The following is a 21,561-nucleotide window of genomic DNA, read 5'->3' on the forward strand; positions in this document are numbered from 1 at the left end:
CAGAGAAAGTCTGCATGCAGCAAGCCAGTCTCTGCCTGCCTCTGGGCCTCTCTGCCTACAGAGTCATCCCACACAACCTTTCTCTGGGCCTCTGTCCTTGGCGCTGCCACCACTCCAGCCTCTGCTCTGCTCTCATGCAGCCTTGCAGCTGTGCCACCGTGTCACCCAGAGCACTGGGCGGAGCTCTTTATATAGAGTCAATATCAATGTATTGCCCACATGTGTGTAGTGAGCTAGGCGAGAATCCTGGACACAGGAACTTTCATTTTATCCACAATCTGGATAAAGAAACTGAGACTCAGGAACACTGAAAAATGAAACCCAAAACAGGGATGGGATAACAGTAAATAAACAAAATAAGCCAAGCATGCACATCCTATCTCTGTCTGGTACAGATTTAAAATCTAAAACAGATATTCTAGGATCAACAAAATTGCAAAGGACCAATAGAATAGTATCAATAATCAACTAAAGTATGTATATCAATATAGAGTCCAAACTCCACTAGTTATAGTATTAGGAGAAACATAAACCAGATCAGAAAAACCAGTTCAAATTCTGAGTGCAAAACAAATGGCAAAGATAAGCAATGACTGAAAGGACTTATAATCAAAGTGGTGATTTTATAATCTTGTTCTAGAAGCCACCATACCCCTAATACCTCTCATTTTCATCAATGACGGAATTTCCATCAACTTGGGAAAGATAGTAACAGATCTTTTTTAGTTACTAACAGTTTGGCATCATCATGTGAATCTTCACATTCCTTAAGAAAAAGGTATCATTAATCCAGTTTTATAGATGAACAAGTCAACATTCAGGAATTAAGTAGCTTGAACCCAGGTCTGCCTGACTCCAAAGCCCATGTCCTATTTTTTTTAATTAAAATATTATTACATATAACACTGAGTTTAAGGTATAAACATGTTGGTTTTACATGTTTATATATTGCAATATGATTACCATGATAGCATTAGCTAACATGTCTACCACATCACATAATTATTTCTTTTTTGTAGTCAGAACAATTAAGATCTAGTCTCCTAGCAACTTTGAAGTTTATAATACAGTATTGTTGACTGTAATCACTATGCCATGCATTAGCTCTCCAGGACTCATTAATCTACTAGTTGCAAGTAAGTACCCTTAAACAGCATCTCCCCAATTCCCCCACCCCTAGACCCTGATATCACCTTTCTACTCTGTTTTTACTAATTAGCTTTTTTAGATTTCACATGTAAGTGATACCATACAGTATTTGTCTTTCTCTGTCTGACTTAATCCCATTTAGTATAATGCCTTCAAGGTCCATCCATATTGTTGCCAATGGCTGGGTTTCCTTCTTCTCATGACTAAGTAATATTATGTGTATGTATATATATACATATATATATATATATGTATATATACCTCATCTTCTTTATCTCTTTACAGACATTTTAGGTTCCTAATTTCCATATCATGCCTCTTGTAATAATGCTGTAGTGAACATGGGAATACAGGTGTCTTTTCAATAATCTGTTTTTATTTCCTTTGGATACATACTCAGAAGTTGAATTGCAGGATCATATGGTAGTTCCATTTTTAATTATTTGAGTAATCTCCATAGTATTTTCCATAGTTAAAGCCCATGCTCTTAATCACCGTCCTAAATTGTCCTGTAGCCTAGGTTGCTGGGTGACATCTACAGCTCAATGTGGTCAATCTTACAACAGTCCCCTAAGAGTTGAGAATTGGTCTATCATCTGATACTGATTTATTGTCTGTCTTTGTCTTGTTACTGGATCTAAGGAAAGGGGATACTGACAGTTGCCCTTCTTCACTGAATAATTGAGAGATAGAAGTGAAATAATATTTGTAATTTTGTAATTCCATCAGTCTGTTTTTTACAGATACTAGGTATCTTATCACCTAGTACTAGGTACATGGGGGTCAGAAATATAAATCATGACCCTTTTATTCTAGCTAAAGAGGCCAGAGACAGGCATCATATTAGTGATTGCTAAACAGTTTGATGTGGCCTGTGAATCCTCTGCTCTTCCACTAGAAAGCAGGGTCCACAAAAGCTTATTCACTGCTTCTCCCCAGAACCTTGAATGGAGCCAGGCATGAATCAAGCCTCCATAAGAATTTGTTAAATGAATAGTAATGAATTAGTCTATTCAGCCTAGAGCTAATGCACTTTGGGGACAAAATGCTATTGAAGTTTATTTTTAGAATCTAAAAACAAAGCATTGCTTTTAATGTGTATCATTTCCCATGTATATTTCTACATTTATAAATACTACACTATGAAAAATGGTATTATCTCATGAACCAAAAAAACAGCTACAGCCATCTTTGCTTGTCCTTCCCACATCTAATCACAGAATCAGAATATTGAAGATGGAGGAAATCAAACAGATACTTTGGTCAAATCTTCATTTGACATATGAGAAAACTGATCCAAAGAGAGCAAGCAGTTTGCCAACGGTCTCACCAGTTGCAGAACGAAAGCTTGAGTTCATGTGTTTAATGCCCAATTCAGTATGTTTTCCACAATATTCTGTCTCTCCACTTCCACATGCTATATTGTTCTTTCCAAAACATTACTCCCTCATCTCCTTTTAAGGTGACTTCATCCAGCCCCTTGCCGTCTTCTTGGGATTATGGCTGATTCTCTCTCTCTGCTTCCAGAACACCAATGCCGTTTCATTCAGGTGATGATTGCAACAAGCTCAATCATGTTGATGCCTTTTATGGAACAGTGTCAGTTGCCAGACTGTTTTCTGAGAACTTGACCTTCACTATCTGCAGTCCTGCTGCAGACAACCTCATACTTACCCTACATATTCATGCACACATACACACACACATACACTACTTTGCTACCACCCAATGATCCCAACCTCCAAGTAACTTTAGACTCCACTGATTCTTGCTCACATTTCCCCATACTTGACCCTTTATGATCAGACTCTCCTCATTTATTTCCTCTATTTATAGATAAGCTTTAAGAAGTCCATGGTGCCCATAATCATACATGCATCAGAATTAAAAATATATATACCCAAGTTGTAGAACTTCATCTTCTGAAAATACGGTGTGGGCAAGATAGCCTGAAACCTTCACACTAAAAATAGGTCATTATTTTTTAATCATCCTTTTAAGTGCAAAAATGAAATTAACAGGATAGAGAGATAAATTTTCAAGACAAGGAACAAAGCAGGAACACAAATGCATTTAGGGAAATTGGATATTGAAGCCACCTGTTACTTTGGGACACCTACTGATAACAGGTGACCCAGAGCAGAGATGAGTGACAAAGCCAGGAGCTCAGTCAGAGCAGGAAGTCAGATCACAGCCTTCTCCTGTCCTCCTCACAGATCATGCAGTGCTATAGCTTCAGAGAAAAGCATCAGTTTAGAAAAGGCATTGTCCTGGTAGGGGCAATCTCGAGGAAACATGACTGTGAGTGTAAGGAAGGAGGTGGCTTTCTGATCATTGTGTCCCCAGGAAGCCCTACACAAAGGTCTGGGACATAAATTTACTTCATTTGCAGCCTGGGAAACCACAAGCCATGAATTTCCTTCTAAACAGGCCCCAGCAGACTCGAGCAATTCCTCTGGAGGGCTGAAGCCTCAAACCATTTCGTTTTACAAGTAGGGTAACTTGCTCCAATGGATTAGATCTTCCAGTGTGGCTTGAACCACGGCAGAACTCATTTGGCCATGGTTGACCACCCTAGATCTCTTGAAAAAACACAGAGACAACTGGACCCCAAGATGGAAGGGGTTTTTCTTAATTCTTTGGATTCTAGAAGAATTGCCGGTGGCAACCATCACTTTGCATGCAAGTTGCTATCTCCTGAGGGCTCTGCAATTCTCATATATTTATACACAGATCTATTTACATTCAGTGCTTTAAAAATCAAGTTACATCATTAAATGTGTCCTGTCTGTCCAGTCAAAATTTGTACCTGGGTAGCCCAACCCCTGTGGGAGCAGCCTGCAGTCACCCTGCTGTCTGTCTGGGCTGCAGCAAGTTTGTTCAATTTAGGGAAGTAACAGCAAGAATTCTGCTTGGCCACGGGTCCAAGCACAGCAGTAACACTCATACAAGATTCCCAGCCTTCTCCTGTGTATATTCTAATTTTAGAGCCCAGAGGAGAGAGTGGTGTCATTAATTGGGTCCTTCAATCCCATTCATAGAAATAACTCAAAATTATAAACATCAGAGAACATATGAACAGAATGTTTATACTATGAATGGAGGAAAAGGCAGAGCATGGAGGAAGAGAGAGCAGTGGGCTAATCCCTAAGAAGATTGTCTTCTGGCAAATTCTTGAGGCTTTCCCTGTGGGACCAAAAGAAACTGCTTTGTGATAATTCAGTCCTTTCCCCTGTCTTCCCTTGCTTTTTCCCTCCTCCCCCAGATACACAGGGTATTTCTTAGAGTTCTGGTTGTGATCATTTCTCCCTGGGAGATATGGAAAGAACAAATGGTCAATTTTTAAAATGCACTTAATATATTATGAATCAAAAACATGAAATTTAACCCAACTTTACTGGTCATTGCTGACCTGCTGAAGAAGTGTTTCAGTTCTCAAAATTAATGTATTTTCTCTTAATCAAGATAAAACTGTTGTCCTTTATTATTATCAATATTATCATTAAAAGAAGAGTATGAGAAGAAGGCAAAAATGAAATATGACTTTATTTCTAATATTGGACATAAACTTTTGACAAACAGGCCCCTATTTACTATACTTACCATAAAAATAACATATTCCCATTATAAAAACAAATGTTAAAAAAGATGGAAGATTGTTAAAAATCCCACCATCCAGAGATAACTACCATAACACATTACACATTGCACATGCACATGCATGCATACACTTTTTTTCTGTAGATTATTATTTTTAGAATATGGAATTATACAAAAATTACTATTTTGAAAATGTTTCACTTAACATTACAGTTACCATTCTATGCAACCAAGATAAATTATAGCATAGTTTTAATGCCTGCATAGTATTTCATGATACAATTATACCATAATGTATTTAAACAATCTCAACAGAGCTTCATGTCATAGCACTGTTTGCAACAGTAAACATTGTACAGTGAATATTGCTGTGCTGAACATCCTAGACTTGTTTTATTATCATTTGGGGGTGAGTTCCTGAGAGAGGAAGAGTTGAAGTCTACATACTTTCTTTGAAGCATAGATACATGTTGTCAAGCTGTATGTATCTTTTCACATCAAAAAATACATTTCCACTGTCATATTAATGTCTTCATAGTATTCCATTGTATGGGAATATCACAATTTATTTTAATCAATACAATATTTAACTTATAGACAATGTTTTTGCTTTGCTATTGTAAGCAAAGCTGTAGAAACATCCTGGACTTGACTGATTACTTTTGCAGGAATTCCTGAGTGAAATTACAGGACCAAGAGTAAACGATTTTTTAAAAATACATGCACACAAGTGTTTAATGCCCTTAAAATGTTGTTCCAATTTATTCTCTCTTTGAAGGTAATTAGCCATTTGCAAATCCAGCATTTCCGGCCTCATGGCTTGTCAACACTGTGTATCTCTTGTAGGATCAGCCTCTGGATCTCTCTGAAGCACCCACCCCTTCACATGCCAATTTTCTTGTGATTCATAAAGAAAGTTCAAGTTTTCTTCCACTGCCAATGCCTGACACCTCTGCAGTTTCCAGAATTAGCAGCAGGTATCAAGGCGGAAGCCTGTAGCTCCTCTCTGGGAAGCAGCTTTCAAAAACTAAAGTACAGCAAGTTTCATATTGGTTTCCTGGTCTGCTATTACTTGGGTTCATTTTGTTTCCATTTTTAGCTTTATACCTGCCAGGATCAGAATCTTGAGTTATATATTGCCTGTTGACACAGAATTTAGGAAATTATTTCTAGCCAAGGTTCTTAATCCTGCTCCCAGAGTATTCACTTGCTTACTTTTTGCTTCTGTTTAACAGTGAAGCCAGAAAGCACAGGACACCCAACTCAGGAGCCTCCAGAGGCTTTATGAAATCATAGTAAGTCTTCCTGTTATCCAAGAAATGCATGGAAAATTGCTGCAAGTCACATTACTCTGTTGTACAAACTAATGCTGGATTGCTTGACTTTGTTTTAGATTTCTAAATGTCTTTCCCCTCTATTACCTACTACTCACCCAGAACTAATCTGAGGCTATTAGCCTTGGGCCAGAGGTTTGAGTGGGTGGGTTTGGTATAGAGGACCTTTGCCACAGAAGCTGTGTGGGAGGCATCACCTGGGGAGAAAACCCTGGTACTCAGAAGCATCTCTGCTTCCTGTCACCAGCCTATGAGTCAAGAGTTATACACTTAATATTTGTTGACTTCAGGAATTCATTTCCCATCCTCTCAAAATCTCTCTTCAGGTTATCTCCTGTTACTAGTGAATGAAAGCAGGAATCAAATGTGACTCATAGCAGGTAGGGGTTCATCACTTTTTTAATTGTGGCAAAATACACAACATAAAATTTATCATCGTAACCATTTTTAAGTGTACAGATTAAGTACGTTCGCATTGCTGTGCTACCATTACCAGCATCCATCCACAGGACTCTTCATATTGCAAAACAAAAATCCATACCCATGAAACAACACTCCCTGTTGCCCTTCTCTGGTGCATGTGGGTTTTCAGCCTAGGCAGCTGGAAGAATGGTGGGGCCCTTCCTTTCCTCTGCACTTACCATTGCCACTCATCTTTTGATGACAACCCCTTTGGTTTGTCCACACCATACTTCAATGCTTATTTTAACCTCATATTACAAATATTGTTATTTGGGGTCAGACATGGCGGTTTCTCTGTGACAGCCACCTCCAGACAACCCACTGTGATTTATCTAGTTTCAGAATTTTCCAAAGCCTACCTCAGGAAAGTAGTGTTTCTAATCCCCCAATAGCCAAAATTTAGGGTCATCTAAATTAAGCACTTAAATTTACTCTAAAAGTCATGACACCTATGGGCATGACCCAAAGGAGGACAAAGGAAATTGAAATATTAAGGAGTTTACTGTCACTGGTGTTTGTTTAGAGCAAAGTGCTTTGTTTTCATACATAGTCCCATTTCATCACCTCATCAGCCCCATCGGGTAGTTGCCATTATTGTCCCATTTTTCAGAAATGAGAAAACTCAAGTCTGAAAGGTAAAGCAACTTGGCAAATGTCAGGCAAATAGTCACAGTGTCTATCTCCAATTCTAAGAAAAAAATTCTTAAAGTTTTAGAAACCCCAAGTGTTGTAATTACTTCCTTGAAAAATAATTCCCATTGTACCAACCAGTTGTGCTTTGGCTACTATTTTGATTTGGTTGGAAGAGGTTTTAACCTAAATCTCTTTTCCAAAATTTATTTGCTTGGCTATTTGAATGACTGAAATCTTGAAACCTTGCTTAAACACTCTCATTTCTTCTTATATTGTTTTCATTATCTTACCATAACTCAGTATATATCTTCATCTTTGTTCCTATGCACAAATTTAACTGCTTGTTCAGCCATGGAAAACTGGATGTTCTTTTTCCCCTTAAATGATCCTAACTCCTTTCAGACCTGCTCTGGCTTATCTGCTTCTTTCTGCATTTCTGGGACAGCAATAATAAATGAAATACTGTATATTAAAGTGGTCAAATCTCATTCTGCCCTTTTTCCTCTACAGACTTTCCTCCAGCCCCTTCTGTTTATAACTGCCCCCCTTTCAGCACTTAGGACCTCAGCACATATGGTTACTGTAGGGACAAGTCAAAATTATAGAAAAAGTTTTGTTTTTATCTCTCACCTTTGCTTAACCCTACTTTTAACATTGACCAGCTAAGCATGACGACTTTTTCTAAAGTTTGCTCCTGGTAAGCTGGACCCCAGCATCCCTCATTGGGATCGGTCTGTGGCAGCTCCTCAGCCATGAGGCCTCCCTTGTCTTTCACAGGGACAGATGGCACACTCAGTGGGGGAGGAACAGAGCAGATGTGAGCAGCTATGTTCAGGTTGTGGGGGAGAGGCAGGAGGCCTGTGCTCCAGGAAAGCAGAAAACATCTGATTTCAAATTCCAGACTCCACTCATCTACTCAAGGGCCACACTGCAAACATCCTGTGAAACGCAGAATTCTGGAGTCTTGTGGAGAGAGGTGGTTCTCTCCTTATTTCCTGCTCACCTCATGTGGCATTAACTTTGTGAAATACTGTATTGAGGAGAAGAGCCTTGAGTCTTTGTAAAATCATGTGGAAATCTTCTGTCCACTTTAAACTGAATCCTTTTAAGTTATTACAGGTCTCAGTACTATTTAAGTCTTTGGAGAAGTGTGCATTTTCTTTTTGGTTTCTGAATAAGTTGTCTGACTCTGTAATTCACAAGGAGGAATGATTCCTCTACTTTCTGCTTCCCTCTGCTCATCCCTACTTTCTCCACATAGGATCCTCCTCTGCATGCATTTTTTTCAATCATTAAAGCTCTTTGACATGTATTATCACCAGCATGTTGGTACACCTACCTGCAGATCTCAGTGTAATGTTATAACCATATACTTTGCCATTGTATGTGATAAACTCTATAGATAACAGATCTGCATAGTTTTTTATCCCTTCCCCCAGACGTGGGCTGAAACCCCACCAGGGATTAAATTTGTGACTTGGCTTTTCTTCAGTGCTTAACATTCAGTCCTGCTGTGAGTCTCCCATTCTGCTCGTGTTCCTGGTTCTTAGCTGATAAGCTCTTCCTTCCCCTGTAATAGAAGCTTTGGAGACAGGAAAAATAGCAGTTTCCTGTTCCGCCTGAACTGTTTATTATGTTTAATTAACTCTTCTATGGTGATTTCTATTTCTGTTGGCCAGGACAACAGTCATTTAAAAAACTTAGCTTTCGGTGATGGATGACTTCTAAATTATTTACCAAATCAGGTCTGGCTTCGTGATTTACCCCACAAAAAAGACTGCTACCCAGTTACCCAGGAGGCCCCCATGGGTGGTGGTGGACTGAGTAGTTGGGCATCAAAGAGAGTTAAGTTCCCACTGTGGGAGTGAAAAGGCAGATGTGTTGCTGGCAGTGTCTGTGAGGCATACTTATGTGTGACAAACAGAAAGAAAAAATGGTGGTAGGCTGGTTAAGTGTCAAAGCATCATAAAAATGTAGGATATAATCCACAAAGAATTACCATGTTTTTAGGGACTTTCTTCACCTAATGTGAAATGAGATTTAAAGAAGAGATTGGCCAGCACATGCAGACTTTCTGATGTTGTTCCTGTATGTCTCTCTTATTCTTATCCACCTGGGAAATATCCTAAAAGTGCCTTCCTGAGAAAGTCTAGTCTTCTGGAAAATTGTTCTTCACTGTGGTAACAACCACAGACAGTGGGCATTGGAAAGTTAGGTAAACACCAGCTCTCCCGAGTACAAGGTAGAACCATGTGACAGGCCCAGGAGTGAGTCCAGGGATTACTGGTTTCTACCCTCATCAAGGAGGCATTAGCTTCCTTCATTCCTGGCGTGCAGGAATCCACGCAGCATCCACAGTCCAACAGAAGATGCTGAGGCACATGAATGACTGTCATGGAAAGAACAGCAGTTGAAGCCACCTCCACTTCATTTGAAAAGTTGAAACCTGCAGCATCCAAGGGCACCCCCGATAAGCACCACACAGGGCAGGTTTTAGTCAAAGCCCGCTGCTGCCCAAGAACCTTGTAGCCTTCAGAACAAGTCTAGTTCTGCAGTGGAGTAATGAGCACTACACAGAGAGCTGCTAGCACAGCAGGCTCTGTCACTGAATCCACACAACAACCCTAGGAGAGAAGTACTACTATTTTCATCCTCATTTTGCAAAAGAACACACTAAGGCAAGGAACATGAACTAACTCACCGAGGGTCGCATTGCTGGGGCCCAAGCCCCATCAGCCTGGAGTCAGCGCTCAGGCATGCCCCTACACCACCTGCCTCCACATCAAGAGGGCTTGTTGTGTATGGGCAGATACCAAAGAGCCTCCCAGTAAGGCTCCCGGGTGATGCATCATAATTTTAGAAAGGTATTGATTTGGGGATGGGTGAAAAAAGGAGTCTCTAGGTTGTGGGCTCTTATGCTCTGATGTTATCTGTAAACTTAGGAATCTTCTTTTATGCTACTATTGGACACTTTCCCACCAGGGTTCCTAGGAGTCAGCTGTCAGTGTGGACAGAGAAAGGACGTGGGCTCTTCCATGCAGACTGTGCTCTCAACCCTTTCCCCCTTCCCAACCCTTTCCTGACTCATGACTAAGTTTCTCTAGGTTCCTATTTCCCATTATTCCTTTCCAGCACAAACCATCCTCCTCAGGGAAATATACCCAGGACCACTGCTCATAAATCTACCAAAACCCTCACCTTAGGTGAGGGCAGATCTTTGAGAGGAGGGGTTGAGCAGATGGAGCGGGGAAACAATGCCTAACTCTCGCAAAGTGTTGACTCAAGAAGTTTTTATTTGGAAAGAAAATATTTTTATTTAGGCAAAAATGTTGCTGCTATGTAACAACTTTATTTAAAAATAATTGAGAGAATAACTTTTGAATATGTGCACCAAATCTAGTATTCCATGTAACAATTTACATTTCCTCTGAATTATTTCCAATCAACCAAATCTATTTATACAGCCAGTAGGTAACTTACTGTCATTGTTGAAAGTCAATTCTGAGCAAGGCATCGTTAGAATCCTGAGGCAGCCATGAAGATGTAGAAGAGGACATTCCTTCAAAGCACTTGCCCTCTGGGAAGAGAAGCTATTGCTGTGGGAAAGATGTCATCCTCAGACTTGAGATTTACTATTTTGAGTTTATTTTAAATGACTGAAGGATACCCTCTTTTGAGGAGAGGATTCTGGAGATTAGTGTACTTTCAGAGGTCAGAAGTTTACACAAACATTCCCGGACAGCAGTGCCAGATGTTGCGGTTTTTACTACTACAGACAGACTGCGGGCACTTTGGGCAGTGCAGACCAATTCACTTCAGAATCTGGCTTCTCACCTTTTCTATACATGGCCTAACTTACATGGATAAGGCAGTTGTTTCCAACACATGCTAACATGTAATTATAATAACTACCTCTATAAAGTAGTTAATGAATGGAGTGAGCCTTAGCTGTCAGAGAGCACTATGGGCTGTTGAGGTCACAGCAGAGGTAGGACTTGAACCTCCTCTTGAAGCGCTAGAAGGAATGGGAGGGTCAGCATTCACAAAGGTCCCAGGGTGGGAAGGCTCAAGCTCAGCTCAGGATCCAGGGAGTGCTGCCTGCCTGTCTGAAGTGGAATCTCTGAAGACTAGTGGTGGGAGGGAAACAAACTCAGAAGGGATAAGGGCAGATTGGAGAAGGTCTTGAGTTACCTTCTTCAACCTGGAGCGTGTAGTGAGGACTCAGTAAATCCTTGCTAATTTATTAATTAATCCAGTATAGCAGAGATATGTTTGGATTAATTGGAAGGAATTATTTCTTTAAGGTAAGACATGATTTTCTGCTTTGGTCAGTATATACTGAGCACCTGCTTTGTGGCAATATTTTTTCTACATCTGGGAATATGGCAGTGAGCTGGACAAAAGCCCCATTCTCATGGAACTCCTATTTTAGTGAGTTGGGTTAACAGATGGTAAGAAGCTGAATAACTCAGTATTAAGATCATCTTAGATAGCAATAGATGTTAGGAAGACAATAAAATATGGACAAAAACTTGGAGGAAGAGGGATATTTCAGATAGAGGGCAGTCAGAAGGACCTGTGATTAGGTGACATGACCAAGAACATGAAACACAGAATTGGTTCTGCACATATGCGTCCTCAGGATGCCTTTGCTCCTCTGTGGGGTTCACCTGTCCACCCAAACCTCCAGTACTAAGCGTGGAGGTGCCCTCTCTTGTACCTTCCTCACTTCTGCCAAGGTAATCTGTCTTACCCAGCCTAGTTGGGTGACAGGCTGGCCTATCCTGCTGTAGTTTTCTGCATTCTTATCTGTGAGACAGGATGGACTAGTTCTTTCATGGTCTCCGTCCAAACCGGGAGTTCTAGCATCCCATCATTTCCACGACTGCATTTCATGTTCAAAACTGCAGAAAAGATATTGGAACCATTTTAAAGGGTCCACTGGACATTTTTAGCTATTCTTGAACCTAGAACTGGAGTGATAGAACACGTAACTGCCAAGTTCAAGGGCTCTGAGTTGACATGGTAAATTGGCATCAGCACCTCCTTCTTCTAGTATGCTCTCATACATTCTAGAAGTTAGATTTTTTTTAATGACATTTCCAGACTTCCTCACAGCTAGGCTTCTGGGTGTGAGTTAGGTTATCCCAGTTAGATGCTCTTGGTGGAGATTTGGAAGGCAAAAGTGAGGCAGGTCTGTCTCTCTGCTGTTGGCAGCACTGGCCTGGAAGTTCTGGGCTATTCTGCAGCAGAGCTTCCTTGTGTCTAGACAGGACACTGACAGGAGAGCAGGGGAATCCCTGCTTCCTGACCCCTGGACCCAACAGCAGTGTGGGTTCCTGACTGAGGCAGAGGGACAGGGACACTGTCCTGGAAGCCTCATCTGGAGCCCCACCTCCAGCCCTTCCATGGATTTCATGAGGACCTAGTTCCCTTTAAAACATCTGCTTAAAAAGTTGGAGAGTTTTCTCTTCCCATGAACTGAGCCCTTACGGATGGAGACTCTCAACTATGATCAGAAGAAGGAAAAGCTCTTTCATGTCATGGCTACTAAAGTTTTTATTTTATTACATCTTTATTTCCAAATCAGTACAAGACCCATAGTTCCAACTGTATTATCAAGGTTCTCCAGAGACATACAACAAATACAGTAGATAGATAGGTATAGATAAAACAGTTTATTGTGAGGGATTGGCTCACACGATCATGGGAGCCTGAGAAGTCCCACGACCTGGAAGCGGGAGGACCAGGAAAGTTGGTGGCATGGCTCCCGTCCAAACCGGAAGGCCTGGGAACCAGGGGGCTGATGGTGCAAGTCCTGGTCTGGAGTCCAAAGGCCCAAGAACAAGGAGCACTGATGTCTCAGGGCAGAAGATGGATGTCCCAGCTCAGAGAGCAAATTCCTCCTCCACTACTTTTTCTACTCCAGCACTCAAAGGATTTGATGATGCCCACCCACATTGGTGAGGGCCATCTGCTTTACTCAGTTCACCAGTTCAAATGCTACTCCCTTCCCAAAACACCCTCAGACACACCCAGAAATAATGCTTACCAGCTTTCTGGATGTCCTTAGCTCAGTCAAGTTGACACATGAAAACAGCCATCACACTGAGAGCCCCAGCTCCCTAAGTAAAGAACCCTTTACCTCTGTCACTCCCATTACCCTTAGGGTTAAATACTCTCTTAGCAAGAGTATAGATAGGGTTCAGGAATATTTAGATTGGAATTATTTGCTCTGCATTTGTACACATTACTGGACAGAGGGATTAACAACCAGAATTTATAACATTAAGTGAGAATGCCACTGACTTAACAAATACACATTTGTGACACAAAATCTATTTATGAAAACAAGGACTCTTGTATTTGGACATAAAACCAGACCTTTCAAGGATTATGAAGGAATGATTTTTTCCCCTCCTTTTTGAAGAAAATCATTGGTTTTTCATCCAGTACTTTCCAAACAAAAAAGTTGAGAGTTTGAGCTGATTTTTGTTTGTTTGTTTTGAGTGAGGGTCTCTTTTTTGGTTTACTTTCTGAAGATTTCAGAAGAATACAACTGTAAAATATTAAAATTTTCATGAAACTTTAAAATATATACCTGTGAATTTCCTTGTCCACAAAAGTTTCCATGTTTAGAAGATGACAGTAGAATTGAATACCAGCAGCCAAATGCACTCCTGGTTAAGACTCATCAGAGGGGAATTTCAGAGGCAGACAGGGCAATACAATCTTTCAACCCTTTCATTCTATACAGAAAATGATTTAAGGCCATATTCAATGTAAATGAATCTAAACCTATTGCGTATTATTTGCCCAGAAAAATCACCCCACCCCCATTTCATGTCCATGGGGCCTGTAATGAAGATGACTATCGGTGGGAGAGACCCTTTATTTAATAATTAAATAGGACTAGGACATTAAGAGAAATGTCCTAGCTTTGGGTCAAGAGCCTCAAAATTAAACAGAGGGAAATGAAGAGGAAGGAAAAGGAAAAGAAAAGAATAAGAAAGTACCACTCAAAGAGTTAGCCTGAAAATGGACCAGAGATTGGGGGAATCTTAGGCCTCTAGCACAGCAAAGCTTTCCTTCCTGTTTCAGGGACAGAGTAAGCAGCAATACAAGAGTGCAATTAATGCTAATTACCCTCCCCATCTTCTCCATTATCTTCCTGTCTTTTCACTAACTCTAAATAAGTTTTCTATGAAAAAAAAAAGAATTCTATTTTCTGCCTTGTTGGATGTCCCTTCAAGTCTCTGAGGGTAGATCCAGTAGTCACAGACATTTCTTCCAGTTAGAACATAGAAGCTCACTGTCCTACTCTCCTTGAGCTCCCCTAGTCTATGTGACAATAATTCAGTGGACCAGCAAAGGGATGAGCTGGAAACGTCTTGCTCTAATGCAACAAGCTCGCCAAAAGAGAACATTGATCTAAAATGTATTGCTGAGCAACCAAATTCCCAGCCGCTAGTCAAGAGTTTTTGAATATTCTTTCCAACAGCCAAAACCTATTGAAGTGTCCTGGCCTCCTTTGGTCACTATGGGGCATTCAAAGCAGGTGTGATCGGATATTATGCGCCCAGAGATGCAGTCTGACAGGCTAATGTACATTTGCAACACCAGAATCTGACACCAGACATTCATTTATGGATTGACATATGGCTACTGAGCCACAAAAAGACAGGAAAGTGGGAGTGCGGGGTAAAGTGGAACATCAATTTCTTTTCAGTAATTTCTTCTGTTTTTTTTTCTTTTTCAAATGAATAGCAAATGAGTTCTGAAAAAACTCTGAGCCCTTACAATGTCCACCAATGGCTACATTTTATCTAATAAAAGCAACCACAAACAGAAGTAGGAATGTCCATGACACACTTCCTGATCTGTACAAACCTCATAGTAAGCATTGTTCACAGGCAGCTTTCTCCTCAGGGGCAGATGGGGGAGGCAGGCAAGGGACAGGGTGTAAAAGGGGAGAAGGAAGGACAGTATTTCTTGAAATAAATTCAGGCAATCAAAATCCCCCCACATAGGCACCAACATCAGGAAAGATTTCAACGTATTAAATAATCTTGGGCTAGGAAACCTTGACATAGAGCCTCTGAAATCAAGGTCTCTGGAAAATTCAGGCAGGAAAGGTTCTGTATCACAGAGGACTCGGAAATTGAAATCAAATGCTGCAGTCAGGCAACTTCTAAGCAATTTCAACTAAGTACAGTCATAATTCATCTTTAGTCAAACTGTGAGATCTTAATAGAAGTAACAGGAAAAGTTCTAGAAGGAAATAACACTTCTAATTTCCATTGTTCTGCAAGCATTCCTCTCAAGCTATGATTCCCAACCCCCCCACAGTTACTAAGTGGGAGTCTTATTGTTGGAACATGAAAAAAAGTAAACCCTATTCTTTTATTCTGGTAGAGCAAAAATGAGATTATTCAGTTCTTACATAACTCTGGGCAGATGATATGCAAGTGTACTTGTTGATTGAGCAGAATTTGTGCTTTCTTTGCCTCCCACCCAGTCACTGATGAGGGAATATACAGGTGATGAGGGAATGCTCATGGCCCTGACTCTTTTCTTGACTTTGAGACTAGCTTGCAAGGTGCACTGTTTGAAGAATTTAACTTTTCTGTTTCACAGTGGGCATCTGCAAAATGGGTGGAGGGTAGTGGTTCTGGAACTATTTATATAAGCCTTAGTGTTGCTATAAAGGTACACAAACATAAACTGCTACACCATCCACATAAATTTTTTTACACACACAGTAATAACCATTATACCTGAGCACCTACAATCATGATTGTGACCCAAACTTGATTTCTGTCTAAGACTCCTACTCTTAAAAGTTCTAGAACTCTATACTAGGATCACAAACACCAGTGTTTTGAGTAAAACAAAAAAAAACTTCAGAAAGAGTGGTATAGAACAGGGGTTTTGCTTTTTCTAAACTTCTTATTTTGGAATAATTAAGACTCATAAGTTGTTATAAAAATAGTGCAAAGTGGTCCCTTACACACTTACCTAGGCTCCCCCAGAACCTCAACTGAATATTTTATGTAACTGTAGTACATCAAACCAGGAAGTTAACATTTGGCACAGTACTATTCACTAGATACTGTTAACTAGATTCAGACTTTACTGGGATTAGAACAGGTTTTTAAGACCATATGGACACAACTGAAGGTAACTTGATTCATTTGCACAATTTATTCTTGGAGATGACATGGTACAGAGAATTTGAGTTTGCTGTTTTCAGACCTGGATATTTTGGGCAAATTGTTTATTGTCACTGAGTATCAGTTTGTTCATCTGTAAAATAGGAATACTAATACTCCCTAAGTACATTCTTATGAGAGATGATGCACCTATATGTCAGGCATATATTAGGAACCTCAAAAATAATAGTTTCCTTCATTGCCTCACGAAACCCTCATTCCCAACACTTCAGCAACCACGATTTTGTAGGGGTCCCAGGTAACCTCCTTATAATCAACCTGGTTCTTTTGTAGTTGTTGTTCAGTCTGGGCCTATCTCTTAAAATCCAACATCTCTGACAAAGGCCCATCAAAATATTTGAAGTGAGACATTTCAATTCTGGGATGGGCTTAATGCCACTTCTCTTAGAAGCAGTGAAACAAGAAAGTGCATAGACTTGAAAACTTTGGGGCCACACTGCTTGTGAAGCCACCCTCCACCCAACAGTTGTGTTTTGGATTCTTTGTGTTCCTACGGACTGGCACCCAAGGCTGAGCTCGCTGGTGATTGCATTCACTTCCCTCCCCAGGTTCTGAGGTGGACCCTGGAATGATAATAAGGCTTTCACAATGGGAGTCAGACGGAGGAGGGATCAGGCAATCTCTAATTGGGGGTTTTCTTTCTGCTTTCCTGTCTACCTGCCACCCTGTGCAGGTGTGCAATTTGTACTAATAGTAACATTGGTTTTGAGGATGCTGATAAAACCCATTTGGGCTTCTCTACTTCTTTGTTCTTATTGTATCTCACACTTACTTGTCTATCATAAGCCAACTGGGCAAGTGCCATCCTTCATTTGCTTTTTGGTACAGTGCCTGCCATGCCTTAATGCCCAATTAATAAAATTACAATAATAACCCTCCTATGGCCTAGTGTTCTGGAGGCAGGACAGGGCTGCTGGTGAGTCTGGAGTGGATTTCCTTAAAGCCTGGGTTCCCCACGGAGGTCCCAGGATCACTGCAGTGCTGGTTGAGAGATGGGGTGGAGTCAGGGGGAACATGAGGGTTGTATGGAGGAAGGCACAGACAGGAGATCCTTCCCAGTTGAGGAGGGAAGGTTGGAGTGGGGGGCTGGGAGAACATAACTACGCTTAAAGGAAGCCTGAGGTTTTTGTGAAGAGCTTTAACCTTGAGCCAGATGGACTGTTCTGTCTCAACCTTGGCTCAGCTACTGAACAGTTGAGTGCTTTGGACAAATTCCTTAACCCTCTGTTGCCTCTATCTTCTCATCTGTAAATGGGGATAACACTACCTCTTAGTATCATATACTGCGAAGACCAAAAGTGAAAAAAAGAAAGTACTAAAAAAGTACCCAGCATTTCAATAAATACAAGCTTCCTCCTTAACCTAACCTTAGAAATATCCGAGCACAATTCAACCTGGAGATATTCATCCGTCAGCACTTAGGCAGTGAAGGCCTACTGCAGCTTTTCCGGATTTAGGGATTCTGTTCCCGCTCACCTCCTTTAACGCTGGGTGCTGTGTGTTAAAACTACCTTAGGGCACACAGGCATTTGGGACGTGAAAGGTTGAAGGAGGGCGTTATACTGAAGAAACCAGGCAGGTCACGCCCTGAGATACGAATGCCACCTGAGGACCTTCAGTTAACCAGGTGCCAAAGCCTCAGTCTCGGAAGGCAGTTGATGCTTCTCCCAAGCTGCTGGAATGGGGCACCTGGCGCTGTTTCGGAACAGAAGGTGGCGTTCCCGCTGGCAGGGAGACGCGCGCGCGGGGCGGAAGTGGGGGGCGTCGCTCGCTGGCGGGAGCGGGGCTCGGGGACGCGCGGCCCCTACACCCGCGTGGCGCCGCGGCCGCCAGGTGGCACTACGGCCCGGGGCCTGGGCGCCGCCCGCGGGCGGGGCGCGAAGGGGTTAAAGAGTTGGCGGAGCCGCCGTCACCGCTCTTCGGGGAAACCCACCGGGGCGCGCGGAGGAGGGAGCGGTCGTGGGCTGCGGAGCCCGGCGCCGCGGGCGCGCGGCCAACCGAGCGGCGGGCCCGGCGCGCGCGTAGCCAGGCAACACAGAGAGAGACGCGACGCCCGGCCGCCCCTGACGCGCCGCTCCGTCCCGGTGGTCGGCGAGCGGGAGCCGCCCGGGGCCCTGTGGCACGGAGATGAGCAGGTCTGCGGCGCTCCTGCTCTGCTTGCTGTGCTGCAACGTCTGGAAGGCGGTGACCAAGACGCTGCGGGAGCCCGGCGCGGGAGTCCAAGGTGCGTGTCCCGGGGCCGTGGGCCGGCGGGCTTTGTGTCGCCCACGGGCCTGCGGCAGCGGCGGCGCGGGCGGGGAGGCACTCGGGCCGCATTGTGTCGGCGGCGGCCGGGGCCGGAGCCCCAGCCGCAACCGCAGCTCGGAGGCCTGCAGCCTCCGCGCCGCGCTCCCGAGGGGGCGGCGGCGCCCGGGGTCGTCGAGTGCCCGGGGCAGATGCGCCCTTAAGGGCCGGGGCCGGGACCCGGGGTGGGAGGTGCGGGTGGCTCCAGCTGTGGCTGCTTCGGATGGTTCATTTGGATGCAACCGAAGGTCCTTTCTTTTATGCCGTTAACACGGAAGCACGGATCCATCTCCGCCGCCGCCGCCCCCGCGAGAGTGGCTGCCCTGGGGTTGCCGCCGCCCGCTCCTCCCGGGATTCGGGTCCTAGAAGCCCGAGCGCGAAAGCTGTGTTCCGCCCTTTTGTTGTGGCGGGCGAGGGGGTGGCCGCCGCCCCTGGGGTGCTCCCAGTGCCCCGGGACCGCGAGGTCCACAGCCGCTGCCCGCCACCAGTCTGCCGCAGTTTGGGAAAGTTTCGGGGTCTCCTCTTCCTCCCTTTCTAACAGTATCTTTGCCAGTCCTTAAGGGATTTTCTCAGCGGCCCAGGAGTCACCCCCAAAAGGGGAGAAGGAATTGGAACTGGGAGGCCTTAAGCACTTAAAAAAAAATCATTTCCAGGTCATGTCGCTAGCTCATGCCTTTTGTCTAATATTTGGCCTCCGCAATTCTGCTTTCCAGCCCTGGGAGTAAGGTGATTGCCTCTGAAAATGGCCACAAGCCTGTCTTTTGTTTTTAAAACAAGAGTTTATTTTAAGGAAACCCTGAAGCTTCCTTTGCACGCGTTTGTGGGGACAAAATCTAGTGTTTCCCAGTTGCTTGCCTTTAAAAAAAGGTGAGGGAGGCCCCCCAGATGAGCATCTGCATCCACCCAGGACACCGCTGCTGGGCCTCTTAGATCTCTCAGGAAGGTTGCCCCGCGGCCACATAGACTCCCAGACTCCTTGCTGGTGACCTGTGCATGGCCTATAAAGTCTGCCCTGCAGAGGAATGTTCCATCCCAGCTCCATCTTCTTACTTGGTCCCTGACTTACCCCCTATCCACATCCTAAACCTCTGTAGGTGCCTGGGAGCAGAGATCCCTGGATGGACTTCCATTCCTGATGTTGTGACAGGGAAGATAGGGTCTGTCTACCCACAGTCTGCTGGTTTAGTTTGTTACCTACATGTTGAATTAAAGATTTTCATATTCATTACTTGCCATACATATCTTTTGCTGACATCTCTTTCATGCATTGCTTTTTCTATAGCTATGGCATAACAGGACTATTATGAATTGGTTATAAATTTAGTAATGTATATTACAGAAAGAGGGACATTGACAAGGTAAAAAAAGAGCCATGTCTCTTCATGTAGGAAGTGAGTGTTTGGGACATTAGACCATCAGTGTTGAATTATAGCCTCTCTCATTAATACTCTTCTGCGCTTTGAATCAGCTACTTTAAGGAATATGATATTTGTGTTTCAGTTAGGCCATTAATTCCAAAGAACAGGTTGAATTTTTGGTTTTGCACTTGAAATAGGAATATATAGAAACATTAAATTCATGTACTTAAAAAATAGAGAAAACCTACTAGGTTTAGGTCAAATAACACATTTCAAAGAGATCTTGGTGTACTAAAATCAGATTGGGTAACTAAATTCTCAGAATGGAATACTCTATGAAGTGGGTGAGAAGTGGTCAACCTGTGAGGATATTCACACCATGGCTAGAAGTATCTTAGTACATGGTATGGTTTCAGTGGAAGATCAAGTATCTTGGAATATTTTTTTCTCAAAGATTACTTCCTTGATTGGGTAGGATGGCTTTTTAAAGAGTTGAGCCCAGGACCTCTACTGGGTCTCACTACCTGGCATTTAGATTTTGAGCTAGTACCATTTTTAAGGGAATGGACAATTGCCCTTTCACATATAAAGATAATCTTTACCCCACTGAGTTCTTCATCTTGACACTTGTGACATATTTTTAAAATTCATGTCTTCTCTACTATCATGGATCACAAACAGTGGAGACAAATGCTACATCTGATTTCACTTTGCATTTTCCACAGCAGGTGGTAGATTGTTTTGTACATAGAGTTTAGGTGGTGCTGAGTGGATGAAGGGTTGAAGATAGCTAATCACGGTACGGTTTTACTATCTATCTTGCAACATGCATGCATTTTAAGAGGAAAACTTCAATGTTTATTTACCTTTTCCGAAAACTAATTAGTAGACTTTTGCTTTTACTGTAGAAATGTTACTTAAATCATATTTTGAACATGCATTGTGCACATGCAGATATTGCCTACCAACAGAATTTAGAAATTACAAAAAACCTGAAACACATAAATCATACACTACAGTATTCCCATTAGATTCCTGGAACTAAAATGACACCTTCTTTATTAAATGAATGTTACATCTTCAGAGGCAACTGATATATGCAAAATTTATTGGCATTCTTTGCTTTTTATATATTCAAGATAAAATTTAAGGTTAGGCTTCAGATTTTCTCTTCTTATTGTACCTTCTTTGAATCAGCAAAGGGATTTCAGAGGCAGTAGTTTTTTCAGTGAGGCCTTGATCGCTCATCATGAACTTGAACTAGTTCTACAATATGATTGTATGTTTTTATTGTTTTCATCTAAGTTTCTCTAAAGTGTTTATAGTGTCCAATTTTTTTCTGGGAATTTTACAGAAACTATTATTCAGAAGTATTGACTAATTTTGACTTTCTCCACCTCTGTAACAACTATGCACTGAGGCCAGCTTGATGGGGGCTCTCCTTGAAGAGCAGTAAGCTGTGCAGATGTACTCTGTAGAGACATATTTTTGAAACACAACTCTCACTCT

General features: G+C 42.4%; 1 protein-coding gene across 2 annotated transcripts in view; it reads left to right on the plus strand.

Annotated features, from left to right (window-relative positions):
* The first annotated feature begins 18,287 nt into the window (after nt 1-18,287).
* FAM171A1 (family with sequence similarity 171 member A1) overlaps nt 18,288-21,561 on the plus strand; it is a 104,532-nt gene continuing 101,258 nt past the window's right edge. The window contains exon 1 of one of the 2 annotated variants that reach the window (XM_037001679.2): nt 18,288-18,635. In XM_037001679.2, coding sequence (XP_036857574.2) covers nt 18,539-18,635 — 97 coding nt within the window. In that variant the 5' untranslated portion in view covers nt 18,288-18,538. The remainder of the gene's footprint in view (nt 18,636-21,561) is intronic. The other variant, XM_037001678.2, reaches the window with a different exon arrangement.

Source organism: Manis javanica, chromosome 2 (assembly GCF_040802235.1).
Source record: "Manis javanica isolate MJ-LG chromosome 2, MJ_LKY, whole genome shotgun sequence".
Lineage (NCBI taxonomy): Eukaryota > Metazoa > Chordata > Mammalia > Pholidota > Manidae > Manis > Manis javanica.